The sequence below is a fragment of the Perca flavescens genome, chromosome 18 (assembly GCF_004354835.1).
Source record: "Perca flavescens isolate YP-PL-M2 chromosome 18, PFLA_1.0, whole genome shotgun sequence".
Classification (NCBI taxonomy): domain Eukaryota; kingdom Metazoa; phylum Chordata; class Actinopteri; order Perciformes; family Percidae; genus Perca; species Perca flavescens.
The window spans coordinates 11,885,994-11,909,556 of NC_041348.1; the positions used below are offsets into that span (position 1 = coordinate 11,885,994).

The 23,563-nt window shown below is 40.6% G+C and overlaps 1 protein-coding gene across 3 annotated transcripts in view; it reads right to left on the minus strand.

Annotated features, from left to right (window-relative positions):
• Nucleotides 1-19,691, minus strand: part of phip (PHIP subunit of CUL4-Ring ligase complex) — a 52,466-nt gene extending 32,775 nt beyond the window's left edge. For all 3 annotated transcript variants that reach the window (XM_028605266.1, XM_028605267.1, XM_028605265.1), the window contains exons 1-13: nt 19,371-19,691; nt 19,199-19,257; nt 19,084-19,113; nt 18,874-18,933; nt 14,917-15,067; nt 14,202-14,300; nt 13,716-13,876; nt 7,346-7,567; nt 6,137-6,237; nt 5,559-5,629; nt 5,009-5,109; nt 4,516-4,556; nt 3,786-3,884 (exon numbers count right to left, since the gene is read on the minus strand). In XM_028605266.1, the coding sequence (XP_028461067.1) occupies nt 3,786-3,884; nt 4,516-4,556; nt 5,009-5,109; nt 5,559-5,629; nt 6,137-6,237; nt 7,346-7,567; nt 13,716-13,876; nt 14,202-14,300; nt 14,917-15,067; nt 18,874-18,933; nt 19,084-19,113; nt 19,199-19,257; nt 19,371-19,410 (1,235 nt within the window). In that variant the 5' untranslated portion in view covers nt 19,411-19,691. The remainder of the gene's footprint in view (nt 1-3,785; nt 3,885-4,515; nt 4,557-5,008; nt 5,110-5,558; nt 5,630-6,136; nt 6,238-7,345; nt 7,568-13,715; nt 13,877-14,201; nt 14,301-14,916; nt 15,068-18,873; nt 18,934-19,083; nt 19,114-19,198; nt 19,258-19,370) is intronic.
• Between the last annotated feature and the right edge of the window lie 3,872 nt (nt 19,692-23,563).

Below are 23,563 nucleotides of genomic sequence, written 5' to 3' on the forward strand. Positions count from 1 at the left end.
TGAAGGGAAGATGTTGGTACACTGACGTCATGTTTGGGCCAATAAAGTTCAGCGTGATGTAAGATAGAAACAAAAACTACATAAAAGAGCAAATAAAACATACTGTAAAATGGTTAAAGTGTCATAAAAACATTGAACAACTCATCCTATTGGTAGACCATTAATGAGAAGCTTGCCACTCTGATAGCTAGACCTTATCTCTTTACTGTGTGAGATAATTATTCCCATCTGCTGTTACTGGGTTTACATCATGTAAACTGTGAAAAACATTACAGCCGAAACGTTTCAACACTTTCTTGTGCAATTCCCTGCTCAGACTTCATGTCCATGTATTTAGTGTAGGAACACAGGCCTTACCAAAGACAGTTACATGGATCAGTCTTGTTGTACTGTAAAGAAAAAAGTCCATTCCAGGGTTGCTGCGCACATTTTGAAATCAAATTCAATGCTTGACATTTAAAAGTGGGTGTTTGGGGTTTTGATCCCCCAACGTTGTCTACCAGGCAGGGCTGCATGGAAGGCACTAGGGTTAGGCAAGGGTTAGGGTCGGTTATGGTTAGCTGCCTTCAAGTCGACGGTCGCAGCGCTGCCTTCAAGTCGACGGTGGGGGCTTAAAACACCACTGAGCTTAAAAGTCCTCGACGGAGAAAATGTAATACTCTTTCCATAGCAAAACAAATCTCAGCGTTGAAATGTTTGAAATCAACTTGAGAATATTCCACAGGGATATTTTTTTGTATCTCCATATAACAAGTCAAGTCAAGTCAGCTTTATTGTCAGATGTGCTATACATGCATGACATAAGGCACAAATGAAATTTTCACAATCATATGTCAAATCTAGTGTGTATCAAATAGTCAAATAAATGGCAAATGAAATGAACTGTGTCCCACTGTTACGCTTTACAGTAGATAAACCTTTAAGGAAAGACATTTTAATTTACCATTTGAACTACAATTTGCTTGGAATTGTTAATTTAAAACTTTTTTAAAACAAGAAGTTTGCTCTGGTCATTCTCGCACTCACAGAATAGGATATAGTTAAAAGGTACTCTAAGCAATGTCACGCCTTTTTTAGGCTACAACATTTTTTTGTCACATACAGCAAACATCTCCTCACTATCCGCGAGCTGCCTGTCCCCTGAACACACTGTAAAAAAACACAGTCTCTGTAGACAGCCCCAGGCTCCACAAATGGCAACAAAAAAACAAACTGGCCAACCTGCACGGTCAGCGTAATGCTTATCAGTTCAATTTTCTAAGCACAAATGAACATTTGGAAAAACAGAAAAATGGGTTCCAATAGCCAATTTTTTTCCACCTTGACAAATTAAAAAATTGCCCAGACGCAATTTTGTAATTTTCAAAATTTCTGATCCTCTGAATAAAAAAAAAATAAATAAATAAAAAAGGTTAAAGATCCAATTTTTTTAATTTGTCATGGTGGAAAAAAATAAAAGAAATTGGATATTTGAACCCATTTTTCTGTTTTTCCAAATGTCCGTTTGTGCTTAGAAAATTGAACTGATAAGCGTTACACTGACCCTGCACCACGAAACATAACAAACAGAGTTCAAGCGTTCAAGCCAATAACCGACAAGACGGATTTGTGGGTGGGGGGTGGGGGGTTAGTGGGCAGAAGCACGGAAGGGAGGGAGAGGGGACGGGATGAGGAGGAGGGAGGGGCGAGCTAGCCTCATTTTGTTTGAAAATACTTCGAACGTCAACAAGAAGTGCCGTTACCCAACGTCGCTTAGAGCACCTTTAGTTTTCCACATTAAGACACATACATGTTACAGTATATCGACCGTTCATCCACTTTAAAAAGGTCCCATGGCATTACAATTTCACTTTATGAGTTTTTTTAACATTAATATGCGTTCCCCCAGCCTGCCTATGGTCCCCCAGTGGCTAGAAATTGCGATAGGTGTGAACCGAGCCCTGGGTATCCTGCTCTGCCTTTGAGAAAATGAAAGCTCAGATGGTTCGATCTGGAAGATTACCTCCCCTTTCTCTGCTTTGCCCACCCAGAGAATTTGGCCCACCCATGGGAGAGAGACATCATGGCTTTCAAACGAGCAAAGTGGCAGTTGGTCAAGGCCACACCCCCACCCTCCACCTTGCCCCCCCTCTCTCCTCCTCAATAGCTACAGACACAGAAATGGCACATACTAAGGAAAGCTCATTGTGGGACTGGCTATAGTGGCTGTAATTCTACACCAAGGCTGAATTTTGGGAAAGAGACTTCAGATACAGTATTAGGGGACCACTAAGGTCTATATAAAAGCATCCAAAGAGCACCATGTCATGGGACCTTTAACAGTCCACTAAATCTGTAAACTCCAGCCAAGCGGTCACCAAATTAAAAGTCCACTCCTCTCCTTTATGTTGCATACTGGCTGTTGCAGCTCCCCCACTGGAAGCATAAATATCCAGGTTCTGGAATCAGAAATACTAGAGGGTGTTGTGTCTTCTCTGCAACCCCGTGGCCAACTGACTTAAGCTTAGCATCATCTCAACGGTTTCTGTGTACTTCTTTAATCCTGTCACCTCTGTGAGAACAGGAAAGCATTATGAGAAAAAGAAAGCGCTGGACTCAGTCGCGACCAAAGACTGTGCGATTAATCGAAATTTAATCGTGATTATGATTTCGGCTCCCAATGATCACAAAAACAGAATAATCGAGAAAAACTATTATTTAGCTCATTACGTTTTGCAAGTAAACTCTTATTTTCTCTTGTTTCCTGAATGAAAAAATGAAGTTTAAATAGGACAAGTATTGAGGCAAATTTCACAGTTGTATGTGGGTTTTTTTTCACTGTTGATTTATTTAACTTTTTCCACTGTTTAAGTTCAATAATTACAACATCTTTCCAGAAGTCAACGAGTAATCGTGTTAAATTATCGTGATTTCAGTATTGACTGAAATAATCGTGATCATATTTTTTTCCATAATCGAGCAGCCCTACAAAGACCAAAACATATTTAAATAAGTCAAATCCTGTAGGGATATATTTCTCAAGCAACTAGGCATCATCTCAAAACCCAAGACCAACCATCATTAAAAGTAAGATTTTAAGCTATTTTATGACCTTAAATTCTCATAATCTAATTCAAGACTTTTTAAGGATGCGTGGGAACCCTGGACTCTTTCTCTGTGTGTTTTCACTTTTTATTATAATATGTAAGCCTCAGTGACATTATTACAAACAATTACATATTTATTTAAATAACCAGGTTATCTTAAAATCTGTATTTATTCTTCTTGCGGTTTTGCCTGTGTTCATTCAGGCAATAACGACTTAAATAGCCTGTCAGTGTCATCTCCATGTATTCACTGTTGCCTGCTGTGAATCTATATTCTGTCTGGGAGCAGTCGGGTAATCAATCACTGGGTCACACTTTATGCCACAGGTGTGACAGTGTTGTTTCATTTCTTTAACTTGATTATTTATGTGCTGTAGATTAGGGACTCTAAATAAATGAATGCAAATGATTGCAGTATTTTGCTGCTGGTACAAAGGACATAGAGTCATATTAACTATTCGTGATTTAAATGTTTGTACTTGGGAAATGCGCCAAGCTTCCACTGGGGTTATTCACTCACAATAGGTCTGTGACTTTAATATACAACATTGATTGATTTTTTTTTTTTTTTTTTTGTTAAATTTAGACTGACATCATAAACCCCAAGAGCATCCCAATTCACGGCTCTGAGCTCTGAGCTCTCAGCACAGCAGCGCTGGTGGAAAAGCCAGACTTTGACAGCTATACACACACACATACCCGGGTAATTTGGTCTGCATGTCCAGCAGAATGCTCCTCCAGCCCTGAGGCTGCAGCTGCCAGATTCGGGCTGTACCATCCCTGCTGCCGCTTACAAACCTGCACACACACACACACACACACACACACACAACACACACACACACAACACACACATATTTGTGAACATGGATTCATGCAGCAGCTAAATAAACATAACACTTGCTTCTAATTCAGCTTTCTGCAATACAACGAACACTTTCATCTTTGCACATCAGGATACACTAATTGTATGCACTCCCCCCCCCCCCCCTCCGCCTCCTTCTCCATCTCCTCCACCCCTCTTTTTTTGCATAGACAGTCTACCTCCTTCACTGCAGAGATTACAGCAACCCAAGGGAATTACAGCTGAGCTTGTTTTTCTGCTAACTCCACATAGACACAATGCAATTTAACACTCAGAGTGCATGATATGTGCAAGTGTGTGTGTGTGTGTGTGTGTGTGTGTGTGTGTGTGTGTGCGTATATGTATTAGAGCGTATCAGATAGGAAGTAAAGGGGTGTTTCTGCTGACACCATCAACTCACAAGACAACACCCGGAGGTCCCATACAAACAAACAGCAGTGCACATGCAAAATATTAACTACACCTATTATGTAGCTCACACAGTCTCTCACACACACAAACACACACACACACACACACACACACACACACACACACACACGCCAACCAACTGTGCAAACCTACCTGTCACTGCAATGTGAGAACTGGATGCTGTCGACTTTGTCCTAGGTGAGAAAAATACAGGAGTAAAATCAAAACGACGCAATGTGCAACAAGTTTTCTCTCTACTAGACTTTCTAATAATGGCAATTTTATTGTGTAGTACCAATGAATCATGTTTTTCACCAAAAAAAAATCTTAACTCAAGGTCTCACCCTCTTCCTCAGTTGATGGGAGTTTGCTCAGTTGTCATGAAGAATAATGACCAATCTCTCCATGACAACGCCAACAATCTCCAAGACAACTGAGCAAACTCTGCTGAGGAAGTCCATGAGATGCAGCTGAAAGCGTTTGGGGAGGAAATCAAGTAAGTGGACCATGAGTGGAAACATTTTTGGTCAAAATATTGTTTCCACTTAAACTTGTTGATTAATACGTCAAAATAATACACAATGTTTAGCATCTTACTGTGACATAAAGGGAGTTCTTTTTAAAAAGGACTATGTTGATGACTCACTGTATGGGACTCAAGTTCTGAGATCTTCTCAGGTTGGCCTGACCCAAAGTAGTACACCCTGATGATGTGATCCGTGCTTCCTGTGGCCAGGAACATACCACCTGGACACACACACACACACACACACACACACACACACACACACACACACACACACACACACACACACACACACTTTATCAACATAAATAATTAAACTTAATATACACTTCAAGAATCAACCTGTGGTAAAACGCAAAGATGTGTCTTGTATTTGTGAATGCAAACTTTGTGCAAAATAAACTTTAAAGTTGTTTATAAAATATTCAAGGTTAATTTATTCTAAAAACAGAAACATGCTCTCAACAAGTGTGATGCACACTTATCCCACATTTAGTAAATACCAGCAGGCCCACTTAAAGGGTGGCTGTCTGCTGTGCTAGCTCTTCAGTTAATCTGATAGTAATTGGGCACATTTTGTTCCTTATTTTAATTTTTTTTTAACTGTGCTGCCGTTTCCACCCCGGTGGTCTCGAAGCATGCGTGAAAATCAAAAGCGAGCGGTGATCACCTGCGCTGAAGGAGGAGCAGATCATCTGGACGCCAGGTCTGGAACGCTCCGTGAATTTACTGGGTCTTTGACTGGACACACACACACACACACACATACACACACACACACAGACATTTGTATGTTTGTATGTATATTTTTAAAAGAACAGGTTTTATAGGTGGGCATGTGATTTTGGCTTCCTTTGTGTGTTGTATTACTTGTACATAACTATTTTTTAAATGCATATTCAGTACAGTGAAATTCAATTGATAAAGCACTGAAGAAAATAAAAACTGAAAATGACAGTAGCCATAAAAAAAGTGACAAATCGTCCTAAATCCTTGTGTAGTTTGGATCCATACAGTCTTAGAGAATGTTCTGCATGAGGCAAGACCATTCAAGAACATCAAGATAACACACACACAGCACAATAAAAACACAGTAAACTATTTGTTTTCACAATGTGACAAACAAACACAAATATGAAATAATGGCCTTTTAGCAAAATGCTCAAAAATGTTGGAGGCAGAAGGTGTGAACGGAACTTGTGCAGATGAGACTGTGCGTACTGTGTGTGCTGCGTTTGTGTTTCTCACCCAAACTTGAGCGTGCGTGCATCCCACTGCCAGAAGCAGATGGTGCCATCAGCTCCGGTGGATGACAGGTAGCGCTTTGAGCCACAACAGAAAGGAGAAAACTGCACAAAAAAACAAAAACAAAAAAATTACAGCTTGCAGCTGAGTATAATGGGCAATCAAAAGCCGTTGCTAACACTACTGCAAAAAAGAAAGGACAATTAACCCACATAAGCTAAAAAAGCATGCAGCAACAGTGTAGGGAGATGTGAGAGATTAGCATACCAGCCTAAAACCAACTGTGTAGGATCAAAGATTTAACAGATAACATAAATCCTGAACCTTTACAGGAAAATGCCGGCAACGTTCTGAATTCTTCTTATTGTCGAGAAATCCCATGAAAGGACCAAAAACAAAAGGAACTGATCCTACCAAGAAGTATTGCCTGTGTGGCCAAAACCTAATTTAGCTTATTCCTCATGTTCCTTTGTTACAATGAGCATGGGTACAGTCGTTTATTTTGAGTGAATCCCACTTCACCCCTACCTACTGCCATAAATACTTACTAGCGTGTATTAATTTATGGCTGAAATCAGCCCCAACAAATGCACTTTACTCTTGTTTGAGTAATGTTTGCTAAAAACTGCAATGCCCAGATGGAAATTTAGTAAATAGCTTATATTTTTTAGAATAAAACTTAAGCTTATATATATATATATATATATATATATATATATATATATATATATATATATTTAGATTCATGTCTTCAGTAGGAACAAACATCTTGAAGCTGAATGCCACAGCAAGTGTAGAGAGCGTGCAAACCAACACAATAAGAAAAACATAGAATAATGCCTGCCCTATCCTGTAACAACTGGCAACATTGTGCAAAGTTCCAATACTGGCTTTTATTACATATTGGATATGAGCCAGTCATGCCATCTTTTGCCCATATGATAGAGGTTTCTTCTTGACCTCATCTACTTAACATGTGAAACCTATTGCAGAATGCCAATAAAAACATCAGCTAGGCTGCAACTTTAGAGTTGCTTTAACTGTCCAGTTTGGAGGAAGTTTCTACAATGTACTGTTACAGACTGACAGACAGACAGATAGCATGGTGGCAAGAATTTTAGATATTATTATATAGTGGCTTTCAAATCCTCTTTTTGGGCAAACCAAACCAAAACATACACACAAAAGCACGCAGCCTGAGCGTCCTGGTACCTGCAGTGAGGTGATAGAGGCAGCGTGTCCCTCCAGGACGGCCAGAGGGGCGCAGGTCTGTAAGCACCACACCCTGATAGTCTTGTCACAGGACCCAGCAGCGATCATGGTGTTCTCGTAGCTGACGGCCATGTCGGAAATCTCAGCGGCGTGGCCGCGCAGCGTCGCCAGCAGACGGCCGTCATCTGTTCCCCAGATCTTCACAAGGCAGTCGTCTGAGCCCTGGAAAAGAAAGAGGACGTGAGTGAAGACTTGTATTTTATACAGTTTTGAGAAGTGGCCTGTCTGCCTCTGCATCACTTCTAGTAAGACAAAATCAACATGTCAAGATCAAAAAGACTTTTCAAATATATCTGGGCACACTGCGCCCTTCAAATTGTCAGCAGACTGACAGACTTGGAACACAAAATGAGGAAGGAATGAGGTTCTTGAGATGCAGAAAATAGAGGTGATTAATCTGCAGTGACAACGAACATTTCAAGGCACATGTTTAGTCATCTGCACAAACTGTCTAATTTGTATTACCAGTAAGGACATTATGTAATCACTGCAGCTATCAACACCTTTACAAGATAATCTTGGGCTATCTGAAGTTTAAAGTATCTAGAGGAAGTAAGTAAGAGTAAGCATTGCCAAATCAACAGCTGATACCCAGCAGCAGTCAGACTCTTTAATGTAACATTATAATGTAGCACTGCTAGCTGTTCCTGCAATGTGAGCCATCGCTGGACACTATTCTGCACTATGCATATTTATTTATTTATTACTCTGTGTCACCTCAAACTGTGCAATATGTACTTTCTATTCATCCGCACCTTACTCATCTGTACATCTGTGTATATATACTTATACGTTTGTATAAGGGTGCTTATAGTGTAAATATGTTTGTATTATTACGATTATTATTATTATAACTAATTCTATTTTTTCTATTTCTTATAATATTTTCTGTATATTTTTTTCTCCTACGTCTATTTAATGTGTGTTTGTGTTATTCTGATGTGTGTGATTTTTTTTTCTTTTGAGCTGCTGTAGCAGAGGAATTTCCCCAGTGTGACATTACTAAAGTCTATCTTATCTTATCTTATCTCATCTTAGCCCTAGTCTTCAACAACTCTCTTCACTACCACCACTAAGTGTCTAGAACCCAGGGGGAAATATCCCAAAATAATCCCGGCATCATCACTACATATACCACATCACGATGGGGTCTAACTGCCAAAGACGAAAAATTTGTTTCATCATACGCTTGAATAGATTTGATTGTTCACTCTCCTGATTGATATGTGGGTTATTGAGGAAATCAGGTTCCTGCCACCATGTAAACGCTACCTTGCATCTGGGTATTCACAATGATGGGTTAACAGTAGGGGTGTGCAAAAAAAATCGATTTGAATTTGAATTTGAGATTCAAGCTCTACCAATTCAAAATCAATTCATAGAATTCCAAAAATCAATTCATATTTTTTTCCCCCGTTTTGATAGCCTGACAAGCCAGACCCACATCAAGATGTTGGGTCTGGGAACTCCCCATTGACAGGGCTCAATCTGAGGGGCGGGATAAACGGTTGTCTTTCAAATTCCCTCTGCACGCAATAGGATACAACCAGGCAGAGCAACAAAGAAGGTAGCAAAGCTAGTTGATAGAATAAACTTTTGCTGTATCCGATCGGCAAAACTCCTGTTCCTTTTTTAAGAATGATTTCTGTTACGTTCTTTGTTCTTTCCTCAAAGAAAAGCTTAACTCCAAGTCTTCCACAAGACCGCTGTTCCCAGCAGCAGCAGCAGCCATAAGACCCGCCCACCGACTCTATACACAATGTGATTGGCCTGACCAGAGTTTGGTTTTTCCAGCTCGAAAAAAAAAAAACGAGTGCATGATATGCAGCGGAAGTAGTTGGCAAACAATGGCAAACCCAAGGGGGTAAGCCAGCCTCCACAGTGCGTAGCTCCTATGGCGCCATTTTGATGCTAACAAGCCATCACCTGCCGTTAGCATCCCATTGACTGCCATTCATTTTGACGTCACTTTAACAGTGAATAACTTTACATCTGAAGCGTTTAAAGACTCCATTTGTCCATTGTTTATTTCTAAAGAAACACAACAATGTATAAAAGGCTTCATTACCTTGTGCCTCACGTTATAGCTCCGTAGCAGACGTTTTTGTAAAAATAGGATAACGATTGTGTCATAAGCACGCGACTTACTGTCGCATAGTAGAGGAATTACCGTATAGTACAGGAGAAGCTTGCAGGCAGTTTTGACTTACATTAGCTGTTTAGTTTAATTACTAATGTTAACTAGCATTTTAGTTAGCAATAATTAGCCTGTGCCTATGTAATCTCCTTACATATACCTACGCTCTCCGTCTCTGTAAGATTGGGAATGATTGAGATTTCTCTCGGCACAGCTACCAGAAGACTTACAACTTTCAGACAGGTTGCTCACGTCACATCTACGTCGTCAAGCTCAGTTTGCAGCTGCGCAGCAACGCTCAGCGCTCACTGGAAAAGTGCTTCTAATATCCTTCACTGGTCTCTGTCCAGAGCAACGGGATCTGTTGGTCCATTTATTTTACTGTCTATGGGCAAACATCACCGTAAGAATGATTCAACCTGCTCCATCCTCATTGAAGGCGAGAGTTTGGACACATTTTGGCTTTCAAACCTTTGAGGGGAAGACGGAACTTGATAGGAATCATGCCATATGCAGGCTTTGTAAAGCGAAAGTGAAGTATTTTGGAAAACACCACAAACTTGAGAACTGGTACGGCATCACCCATTAAAGACATGGACGGGGGGCAACCTCTAGCTCACCCAGTAAGAGCGTTCGCCCTATGTTGGCTGAGTCCTGCAGCGGCAGGGTTTCGAATCTGACCTGCTGCACTTTGCTGTGTGTCATCCCCAATCTCTCTCCCCCTTTCATGTCTATCCACGTTCTAAATAAAAGGGAAAAGCCCCAAAAATAATCAAAAAAAAAAAAAAAGACGTAGACAAACAACAACCTAAAGTACCGTGCCAGTCAACCAACGTACTCTCTTTCAATGCTCTAAACTCCCACCGTTGCGTCAAAGAGAGTGTTCTCAACTTCCGGACACATCGCAACTGCACAGCGGAGCATGCTCACTCACAAAACACAAAACATGTAGACCAGCTACTGTTTCTGCAAAAGAAAGTACAGATTCCAGCCAGTGGTGGACTATGAACTGGTCATACACACACACACACACACACACACACACACACACACACACACACACACACACACACACACACACCTAAATGTGTATCCATTTTGTGATTCTGACACATCACAAAAGTTCTGTTGAATGGCCTGTAGTTGCCACAGTTCTTAAAAGAAAGGGCCTAATTTTAGGAAGTTCAAATCAAGTTCACATTTCAACAGTTGACCTGGTAGCTGAAGTGCTCCTTAAACCACATGTAGCAGTATTTTTTTTTTGATCTGAGTACAGCACTTAAAAGCTAATTGTAAAAGCTCTTTTTAGTTAACAGTTTTATACTTTAATTAAATGTATTTGAAAGCCGGCCAAAGCTCGGCACTTTTGCAGTTTTTAGTTGCAAAAGTTTTCATTTTTGTATGAAGACATATAAAGTAATATCAAACTACAGCAGACAGGCACAGTTAGTTAGGGATTAGCTGGTGAACATAGTGGAGCATTTAGCTGCTAAAGGGCCAGATATTTCCCTAAGGAGTTGGTAGAGACCAATTGACCATATTGAATCGAATCGTGAGCCTAAAAATCGGAATCGAATCATGACATTTTCTGAATCGTGCACCCCTAGTTAACAGTGAGCAGGTAAGTGTACTGAATGTCATTTGACGTGCCTTTGAGCACAAGCACCATGAGATGTGTGATATAGACGGGGCTGCTCTGTGAGTGCTAGCAGTAAGTAGAATGGAACCAAAGAAGATGGAGTAAGCTACTAAGAAGAAGGCCCTCAGAGTAGAATATTTATTAAATGAAGTCAACGTATTGCAAGCTAAAAAAAAAAGGAACAACAATGCTTCAAAAAGGCTATAATAATAAATAATCCATAATCCATAAAGCCAAGCCTATAAGACATTTGGTAGCCTAGAGGCAGCTTCTTACACTCCTTTAGTCTGGATCAAGACCCTTAATCAAGACATGGAAACAGCCTACAGGGACTTCAGGGACCGGAGAATTTCTGGCTGGGATCCATCTTGTAAGGGGTTAAAGAGTTTGTGACCAGTGTCAAGATGCAGAAACCCAGTGTGACATGATCTAATCTTTTTCTTTTTAAATAGTGATTTGTGAAAAAGACAGAAATACACCGAGCCACATCAGTAAATGAGGAGGGTTGAGGGTAAAAAATGGCACGTTAGAAATAAACGTGGTTGGACAACTTTCCTAACCTAATTATCAAGTGTGCATGTCAGACTGCCTGATGTGATTCCATGTAGTTAGTAACAGAGCATGGCAAAACATCCATCCTCATATATCTGCAGAGCATTTTATAAGACAGGCCACACTTTCAGCTTCAGCATTGATTTTAGAGGAAATGTGAGATGAACCCCCCCACCCCATAATCACTCACTCCATCACCAGCAGAACAGTCTGACTGGAGTGATTTAAAAAATAAAAAAAAGCTCAAGGACAAATTACAGGTGTGGCAAAATGGGCGAACAACGGTCGATATGACAGTCAGGCCTTAACGGTGCAGTGTTTGAAAAAGCCGTAGACTTGACACAAACTTACCTTGTTGCTATAGATGTAAGTTATGTTAGCGATCGTCACAGGGACAAACACAATGCAAACCAGCTAGTCTAATTTGTCCTTTCTAACGGCTGTGATAATGAGCTTGCAGCCATTTCTAAAGCTATATTACACAAATCAATGTGGCTGTTTGCCACGCGATTGTTTAACTAAACCTACTGTACATGCAATTGCTCATCGATCACAAATGATCACAGTGAGTGTATAGGCTAAAAAAAAATAATCAATCAATCTGTCTTCCACTGCAGCAAAGTCGGAGTAAAAAGACTGAAGACATCCAAAAATAAGAAAATATATAAATAAAAATGATCTTGTGATGAAAGAAGACAGCAAGAGAGAGAGAGAGAGAGAGAGAGAGAGAGAGAGAGAGAGAGAGAGAGAGAGAGAAACGGGTGGAGAGGAAAAAAGGGAGAAGGAGAAAGTGAGGGAGACCAAGAACGAATTTTAATTCTGGCACTTAGCCAGCGCCTCAGAGGAAACATTTTCTCCAGTTATGATGAGACATGGCAAGAAGAGGGGGGAGGAGAGAGGAGAGAGGGAGGGAGCGAAAGGAACAAAGGAGGGGCAGCGCAGGATGAGGGACGGGGGAGAGGAAAAAAGAGAGAGAGAGAGAGCAAGCAAGTGCAAAAACGGTGGAAAGAGAGATAACAGCAAAAGAGAGACAGAGGGAGTCAATCTAACCCCCCCCACCCCTCCCCCCCATCACTCCCTCCCACTCAGCAGCCAGCCATTTTTAGAGATTTAACAAGTGAAAGCTGAAAATGGTGTTTAGCAGCAGCCAGTGTTTGACTCAAGGATCCAAACAGAAAGACGGCAACATTAAACCAACATCATGTCATTTACCCGCGCAGTATCTCTAACCCCTCCACGTGGCAAAAGGAAGCTAAGACAGCACATGTATACGAGGGGGCATCCAGAGAGCAAAGGTCAACTTCCTCCTTTTAAAGAGGCCGGGGGAATTCCTTGTTTCACTTTCTTTAAAACAATCTCCCCTGCAGGCTGAATTTGGCTGAAGCTGTGAGTCATTCAGTAAAAGCATCCCACCACAGTAAGGTAAACAATAATTACCTCCTACCAGAACTGGTACAACGGGGAATACGGACCCTTGGTAAGCAAAAGACAGCTTGTAACAATCAAACACATACACAGCATACAAGAGGTGACTCTAAACAAAACACTAGCGCACAACTCTGAATGGGCTCCTTAGACACCAGTACACACATACACACACACAAGTGCGTGGCACTATCTTTGTGGGGACCCGTCATTGACATAATGCATTCCCTAGCCCCTCACCCTAACCTTAACCATCACAACTAAATGCCTAACCTTAACCCTTACCCTAATCCTAACCATAACCTAATTCTAACCCTAATCCTAAAACCAAGTCTTAACCCTCAAACAGCCCTTTAAAGTTGTGGGGTCCAGCATTTTGTCCCCCACAAAGCTGTCCGGACCTCACAAGTATACTGTATTCCCGGTTTTTGGACCCCACGAATATAGTTAAACAATAACACACACACTCACACACACAGACACACACAAAGAGGCATCGCAAGCAGCAAAACAACACACACCATGACACCACACGCACGCAAAGACTGCGGTGTTACCGTGAAGATGCGTCGTCCCGTCCTGTCGAAGGTGACGCAGTACACGGATGACAGGTGTCCCAGGATCCTCTTGTGCATCTTCATGTGCAGGTACACAGCCGTGGGCAGCAGCTGCCGGAGACGGTAGGAGCCGTTCAGTCGACGGCCGAAGTTCGTCTCGACTGGATGGCGAGAAAAGATAGACACAGGTGAAGACATTGTAATACGTAAAGAAATCCAAACTATGAAAACCCACTCATTTAATAACAAAAAAATTCAAAGATATGGGCCACAACGATGAATAACCCTGTGCAGAAACACACTGTGATTGCGAAGCAAATCAATAATAAAATCACTGTCAAATGCTACAGGCAGTAAAAACCTTGGCAAGCAATGATACAGTATAACATGTAAGATCTGACTCATAAATTGAATATCAAAGACACCAAAGGATACAAATAGTTGAATGTAATCTTTTGTTTTGCAAAATTCGAGTGTTTTCTTTACCAATATTAGGCGGGCTCCCATAGATAATAGGCGGCTCCGGTGGTCTTCCACAGTGCAGCGCAGCCAGCGCTGAGCCCTTCCACACAACATTCTTGCAGCCTGCGGAAAAGAAAAGATGCATAAAGACACACAGGCACGCACATTATGCAGTTTGTATTATGATTTGTTTACGTGAGCTTGTTCTGTATGTGCATGCACCGACATTTGCATAAGCACAAGAAATAATGTTATGTACACAAGGTCTGTCAGTGTGCACGGACAGAGACATGTAGTAGCCTGAGTGGGTGTGTTTACATGTGTGTACTTTAAAGTAGCTCATGTGCACATGTACTACGTATTTAGGGCTGGGCGATATGGAGAAAATCAAATATCACAATATTTTTGACCAAATACCTCAATATCGATACCGCAACAATATTGTAGTGTTGAGTATTGGTGCTTTCACGAAATATTCACACAATGAGATTTTAGATAAATAACCATCAGTAATGTGGATATAATGACAAAGTGGGTAAAGGCAAATAATAGAACAGTTACAACATTCTGGTAAGTTCACAAAAGGACATCACTTTACTGTAATGCAGCCTTTAAAACCAGGAAAAGACAACACTAATGTCATATTACGATATCCAAAATCTAAGACGATATCTAGTCTCATATCACGATATCGATATAATATTGATATATTGCCCAGCTCTACTATGTATCCACTCACTCTTGCTGGAGCGGAGAAGATTCTGTCTGCCGGCCCCCAGCAGGCTGCTGAGTCCAGGCACGCTGGCAGGGAGCTCACTCTCCAGCAGCGGACAAACTCTGGAGCAGACCTGCAGCAGGTGGTCTGGACTGATGTGCCGGTATAGCTTCACCTGAACACACACAGACACACAAAGACACACACACACACACACACACACAACACACACAAAGCTCAGTTTGTATCCAGAGTGGTAAATGACAAAGCACCAGTCAGAGGGGAGCAGGGTGGTATGGTAAAAAGGGAAAGTGAAAAAAATTTGTTAATTTGTTGCCAAATGCTGATGGACATCAAACTAGGCCTGCATAATTTATATATTTAATTTTATCGAAATCGCTATATGGACTGGTGAAATATCCAAATCGCAAGAGGGGCGCAATATTAGTTAAAGGCAAAATACTTGTTAAAATTCTGAATTAAGTATTGTGGTGCTGCCGAAATGACCCGGCCTACAAATCGTATCCTACAGACTAAAGAATCAATCTTTGTTTTGTACAGATCCTCACAAAAATCACACTATAATGATTTTTTTTATTATTATTATTATTTTTATATTTTTCAATGAAAATAAGAATAATGATACAAAAAATGATGATTCCCTCCAATATGAATTATATCACATCATCACATCACTCCAGTTCTGAAGTCTTTACACTGGCTTCCTGTCCCTCAGAGAATTGATTTCAAAATACTTTATGTGGTTTATGAATCACTAAATGTTTTAGGGCCAAAATACATTTCTGATCTGCTGCTACACTCTGACCCACCCAGACCTCTCAGGTCGTCTGGGACACGTCAGCTTTCCTTCCCCAGAGTCAGAACTAAACAGCGTTCGGTTTTTATGCTCCACATATCTGGAACAAGCTCCCAGAAAACTGCAGGCCCACCGCAACTCTCAGTTCTTTTAAATCACGCCTGAAGACCTTTCTTTTTGATGCTGCCTTTCTTTAAATAATTGTTAATTTCCTATACTGCGCTGTAACTTTTATTCTGGTATTTTAAAAATTGTTTTTAACTGCTCTTTAATGTTTTACGTAAAGCACTTTAAATTGCCCAGTTGCTGAAATGCGCTATACCAATAAAGCTAAATAACCTTGCCTATAAAAAAAATAAAAAAAACACTGGCTGGAAAATATAAAAGGGAATAAATATGTATTTACAAGCAACTGTGGCCTCTAGACATAAAGGTTCGTTCTGTGGCTTGAGTCCATTTAGTTTCAAACTCTTAAGCGCACACACAATTTATTTTCAGCAAAATAAGGAGAAGCGAAAAACAAGGTCACTCCCCTTAAATGCCTGCTGGTTTGCTAAAATTTGTGAAGTAAAGGTGCCCTTTTAGAAAATCATTCAATTACTATTCTCTGAGGGTTCCAACTCAAATGCTTTCCATGGAAATAAACAGAGTACGGCTAATAAGGACGAAATAAATCAAATGATTTACTCAATGACATTTGCTCCCAAAACTCCCAAAAAATATCATCATTTCAAATACATGACAAGCACTTTGACAAAATGATGATTATTAAATATCTATATCACAAAATGAAGAAGGGGGGGTGGCATGCAACACAGGCATGAAGCTGGATGAAAGCCACACTATTATAAACACAGTGTATCTCTCTAATTCCACTGACACATGGACACACACACGCTGGCATGGCCCTATGTCTGAGGAAACAACACACACACACACACACACACACACACACACACACACACACACACACACACACACACACACACACACACACACACACACACACACACACACCTGAGTGACTGGAGGATGCAGGGTTATTTTAAATGTATTCATTCTAAATCACACATGCAGTAATCAGCTTTGTTTCAGACACATCTCATTAAAAATGTCAGAACGAGGTCAAATAAGCCTGAAATTAAACAATTACTACACTCACACACATTTAGTCCATTCGTATATCTGAGCACTGACAGTAACACTTACTATCTGTGTGACACACACACACACACACACACAATTAATGACCCCTTAATTGCTTTCAACATCGTTGCTAGTTAAGAGACGTGATCAGTGTTTCTAAGCGCGTATCAGCGCACAAGCCCCTCTCAGGTAGCCTACACGCAGACCCAACACACACACACACACACACAACGGAGTGGTGTGTAATAACAATTTGCTCCATTTTACTTGCTTCTTAAGGGTAATGGATAACACTTCCCCAGTCACAACAGCACCGTCTGAAAGCACATGGCCCTGTACACAGGGGACTGCAAGTTACCTTCTGTACAATCATCACATCATCCCATTTTAATACACTGCTCTAAAAATCAATAAACAGCACTGATTCAAGATAATATTATCTTTAACGTACAGCTCTAGCAACCGAAAAACGCATCCATTGTTTAAAATGCACTCATCATATTAGGTCTAAATGAAAAGGAATGAATCGGTAGTGAAAATGGTTATAATATGACAGGCTGCCGTTTTCATTCGAGTCCAATATTTGTATATTGTGTTTCTGATCAGTTTCATATGCGACATTTAAATAACGATGCATATAATGAATTCGCCTTAATTAATTAGCCACAATTAATACCGTTAATGATTACGATATCATTGGAGGCAGCGTTGATTCCTCATTGCTGCCCAACCCCCTTCTGTGCCAGCCCAGACGTCAACCTACAACCGCCCGACAAACATATCCAACCGTCATCCAGCGCCCCTGCCCCTACGCAGCCTTCTTTCTATTTGGTCTAATAATTAAAAACCGTCGGCAGTATTTTTTATTTATTTATTTTTTTAAACAGAGGAAATTATGCACAATAGACAGGAGGCAGGCTGAACGGCAGGGAATGGAAGGAGGAGGGACGGAGAGCCGAACGAGCCAAGCAGGAAGAGAGAGAGAGAGAGAGAAAAAAAAAAGGGCAGGCAGGCGGAAAGACACTGTCAATAATTTCTTAAACGTATAAATGTGCATCCCGGTGAATCTACACTTCAAGCGATCTCGTCTCGGATGTCCGTCTGTCTGAATGTGTGAGTTAGAGAGAGAGGACAAATCTACAAAATGTAGGTATTGGCAGCTTAAATAGGCCATAGGTCATTATTCTTGTATCAATGTTAAAATAAAACTTGAATCAAATAAAATAGCAAAAAAAAAAAAAAAAAAAAAAAAGTGGGGCTTACACTTTCGGCAGACTGACAAAGAAATAAACATGTAAGCGATGATTAATTCTCTCCACGCCCCCATGCGTAACGGCGCTTTCAGACGAGCCCTGTTTGTTTACATGGCAATTAGCATGTCAATTAATAGAGCGATTATAAGATATCGGCTCAACGTTACCTCGCATCTTCACACAAACTGATCTCTTCTCTTCCATCCGAGCTTGCACCACAATCCTCGAAAAAGAAAAGAAAAAAAACTGCTCTCCAAAACGACTCCACAACAACCGGACAGAAAGCCTCCGCTCAAACGAGCGCTGGAACTCCAGCTTTACTGAATATACTGTTTATATTCTCTTTAAAAACTCTTGTTTTCTAACTCTTGCCCCCCGTGTGTTTTCAACCCATGCAACACAAACGATAGGTTCTTGCAGGACAAGAGCGCCTCCATCTCTCTCTGGCTTGTGGCGCAGGGAGTCCCTCCTCCGGATCCTGGCGCTCCTACACCACAACACTCATGACGTATCAACATTTCACACACATTTTTACAACAACTATCACAACCTTTTGGACATGCATGGCACCAAACTCGCACACTACGGTGCACAGGAGGCTGGGACCCGACCCCTTGGTGCCCCAGAACGGCCCCAACTTGCAGCCAGCTCGCCCTGCAAAGTCCTTTACAGTTTTTTCTTTACCACCTGATTTAAAAATTGCGGGAAATTCAATTTTTATTTTGCTCTCTAAAAACTTTTTCCTCAGTTATAGAGCTCCCTTACCAAATTTTCGTACGTCCCGGGGTGTTCCTGCCCTGTCCAGTCCAGCCTTATGGGTAGCAGCTGAGATGGAAAAATAGTGTGGACTGTGATCACCCAGGTTATAAATGTATCAAGTCATGTTTTAAAACAGTCAAATGATAAATCAGAGAAAAGGCAACATCACTAAGTACAGTGCAGAGAGAAGCATCTCTCGTATTGCTGACTGCTTACCTCCTTCTCCTCCACCTCCCTTATCAGGGTCTGAAAATCGGATAAAAATACAAAATTACACCCCATGACATTTCCGGACATATTATAAATTGTCCTAAAATGCAAAAACACCAACCTCGGCTGCTTTTTGACACGGTCCAGCTTCTAGAAATCGGGCTATTAGGAAGTACAGTTCTGGTATGGTTGGAGGGGGAGAAGAGGACGGGAGCTGCGTTAGAAGAGGGCACCGAGGAAATTGTGGGGATATTAAAACAACCATGACATATTTTCCGATCTCCTTTACTCACCAGAAGTCAACTGCGCGATGTGTGTACTGTCTGAAGCCATTTTGGTGTTGTTTGCCAGGGCAGCGCCACAGCCTGTGTGGTGGGTCTAGGTGGCTGCCCTGTAGCTGTCACTGTTTATCCACCAGGAAGAGAGGCTGCCTCCATTCAGCTCCGCTCACATAAAGTCCCGGCTGCGTCGAGTATTTCTCCGCGAAGCGACAATTAGTGCGCGATGTACGGTTTACCCCGCAAAACGCCGTCCTCCACGAGCAAATAAACAACCGCCAAGTTATTCTTGGGCTAACTATCCCCTTGGAGTAAATGTTAGTGGCGGTTGGTCAGTCGTGGAGAAATGTTTGTTTTAAACCCCCTCCCCCTCAAAAGAAAAAGCGCAAGCCCTCTGCGGAAGAATACAAGTGGTGTGTTTGTTTCACTGTAGAGGGGGAGGTAGAAATGGCAGCCTGCTGTAGGAGAGGACACATTGCTGCAGAATGGCTGTTGCTTCGTAGCTAAATGACATGTATCACGTTTAAATAATTACAGGCCTTTATATTAAAAGTTAAAAGTTTTTTTTGCGGATTAATACAACGCAATTCCTGTTCTATTTCTCTGTATTTGTAGCTGCGGATGTAGAACATGGCTACCGTGTTTGAGGGGGATTTACAGCCGATCTAACCGTTTCAGCTAGGTTTTATTAAATAATACAGCTAGATGTGTTCATCTTATGTATCCTCATTGGCCTCGCTTGTTGTTACTCTGTCGTTATTGTGTAACAAGATGTCTAGCTAACACACCCACTCTCTCTGGGAGCCGTTTGGTGGGGAAGTCGTCCATTTCTCTTCCAAATAGTGCCAGGCAGTAAAATGGGGGAAGGGTTGGAGAAGAAGGGGAATGCAGCTAAATGAATGAAACCTCGTGAGTTACAGGAATTTAATGGGAATTAGACAGTTATCCAAGATAGATAATCAAGGAATATTATCAAGGACGTGCATCACACAGCACACTTCCTCTATGGTTCACTAAAAAGTTGTGAAAAGGGAAGAACACTAAGGTGTTATTTACTACAGTTAAATAATGTGATATTATGTGTGTAAAGGATGTATTTTGTTTTATCTATTAAATAGGCCTACATGTGTTTTTCAGGAGGTGACCAACAAAACACAACCTCCCAGTCTCATAAAGACCTTTTAAACATACTCTTTCCTTTATTTGAAGAAAGATATCAATAAAAGTATAAGTTGCCTAATTACAGAAAACACTGACCTTTGTTCACACATTTTCAACCCTATTATTTTCTTTTCACAAGAACACTAAGGTGTTATTTACTACAGTTAAATAATGTGATATTATGTGTGTAAAGGATGTATTTTGTTTTATCTATTAAATAGGCCTACATGTGTTTTTCAGGAGGTGACCAACAAAACACAACCTCCCAGTCTCATAAAGACCTTTTAAACATACTCTTTCCTTTATTTGAAGAAAGATATCAATAAAAGTATAAGTTGCCTAATTACAGAAAACACTGACCTTTGTTCACACATTTTCAACCCTATTATTTTCTTTTCACCTCAGTATTAACAGTGTGCTTGTGTGCAGGTGCTTATATGGTGTATACTTGTACCTAAATAATTGATTATTTCTAGCACTTTATCATTGTAGCATATGTAGGCCTAATGTAGAGTGTTGGATCAAATAGCATTATTTAAAAAAAACTATAGACACAGGTTACAGGTTGACCTGTGTAAAAAAACATGCTCCTATTTATATAGCAACTGTGTCACTTAACTCCCTGGCAGAGACATCAGGTAACAGACGAGTTTGTGGCTGGGATGTAGCTGATGATCTAAAAACTTGAACAGATGACTGACTTATTCTTGGCCTCTGTTATTTACTGAAAATGTGTTCTGTTTTTTGGATGAAAATAAAAAAAAAAAAATAGTCTGTGATGTAGTTCTCTTTTTATGTTTAATTTTCAAACTCAGACACACATAGGACATCCTTTAACAGGAGCTTACTGTTCTGCCCATTTAATTGGAATCATTTCATTCAGTCTCTTTCTAATAGCTAAGGTGTGAATAATCAAATGAATATGTCATCATATTATACATCTTATATGCATAGCCATTTCACGTCTGAACTGGTATTTGTTTTGTAACTGTGTTTTGTTGACAGTTTGGAGTCCACACATTTTCCCCAAATCCTGTTCAGTGCTGTGAACGACATTTTTGTTGTTGTATGCTTTGCTTAGCACTTGATGGATTCATTTTGGCAGCGTCAACCGCAAATAATACTTACACTGTACCAGATAGGCAGGAGTTACACAGAGAATGTGAGCATCCAGTAACTACTTTTATTTAGCTGTCAAAAGTGTTCTGGCAGATAGGTAAGCTTATTCTCTACTCCGTGAGGAAGCAGTAGGCATATTCTGCCCTTTCTGCACCCACAAGTGTATGTTGACCTCCACTAATACAGCTAGGTCAGCTGTGTCAAATTTGTTAATGTCACATCAGGCTAAATTTGTCACATATTACTCCCATGGATTTGGATAGGTACAGTTGACTGACAAACACTTTTACAGAATTGTAATCAAATGCAGGCCTAATGATTGAGGAATGCTTGATTAATTACTATTGTTTTTGCCTTTACTCGCCTCAATTGCTGCAAGGAATTCAGAGTTCAAAGTTCAACTGCTGTACAGCAACCCTGCAGCCGTTAGGGATTTAGTGCCACCTCAGATGTGTCAACCGTCTTAAGAATGGTCTCTTCAACCACTAGACCATCCTGAAATCTGTACTTCAAAGGCTTTAGGACTTGGGAATACATTGTGGCAAGGAGTAAGGCCAGGTTTGAATCTTTAGGCCTTTGTCAGTCCCTATCCACATCACCTGTCATCCTAACACTTAGCCGAGAATAGAAAAAAACTGTTGAAAACTGGAGCGTTCAGAAGACTTGGAAATCTGAGCGTTTTAGCTCACAGGGATTTGCCTAAAATAGGTTTACCTCATTATTTGAAGTTTTGACCACGTTTAACATGAAAATCCGACATTATGACATTATAGATATGACAGAAAATACAGGAAAGCATAATATGTCCGCTTTAGGTGTTGTTGTTGTTGTTGTGCTGGCTGACACGGCCACAAGGAGGCAACCTCACTCTGCAGCTCGTATTTGTGCACAGGGCCACAGAGGAGTCAAAGGTTACGAACAAAAAGGTAATGTGATCAGTTACACATTTCATTTTCGGTAACAGTGTGCTGAGCTTGCCTGAAATGAGCAATTAACCAGCCTGGACATAATGTTTCAAATTCTATTGCATTTTCTATTGCTTTGAAATCATGTGAGCTTCAATAATATTTATCAAATTGCTTTCTAAAGTTTTTTGCCATGTCTCGCTATACAGTAACACACAAGAATTGGATAATTCAATCAATCAATCAATCAATGAATCCATTTTTATTTGTCACATGAAATCATACGAGGTACAATTCCAGTGAAATGTTATCCCATCAGCTCCTTCAATTGATTTGATTAGAGCAGTCCTTTCCTGTGTAAATGATTCAGAACGGCCGCACACACATTAATCCAGGAAGCTGATGTCTTAATGTGCCTTTTGCATTGTAAGTTATAGCTTCTATGAACCACGCTTGTCGTTGCTGCCGTTGTAGCTTTTCCAAGAGCTTTGATGGATCTTTCTGTGGTGTAAACATTGATCATATTTCACTGTCATTCTGTTCTTGTAGCTACTGAGGTCTACGTGGTTGCCCAAAGATTTCAATCATCAATTCTTTATACCTGTGCAGCTTCACCCTGGATTCAGTGGTTTTGGTTCAAAGGCCAGATCATCCCAGTGAAGGATTTTCCACTTAGAAAAACAAACCTGTCAAAAGAATATATATTTTTTTAATGTATTCAGCACTTTTGCACACATTTCGACTGCTGGTATGTTATATTAAAAGAGGCAGCATATTGTTAGATTTGGCTCCTGATAATACATTTTTAAATTCTCCTCTCCAGTATCGGTGCTTTTCAGACATCATGCCCCAAACAACTCCACATTTAAAAAAGAAAAAAAAAATAATTATACAAAAAAGGAAACAGCTCCACATTATTAGTCCATGAGTGTGAGTGACAGTTTGTCCCTAAATGAAGAGACTGCATGGTTTTGTCGGTCCCACCACTCTGGCAAATGCTGACCATTCACTTCCTGACACAGC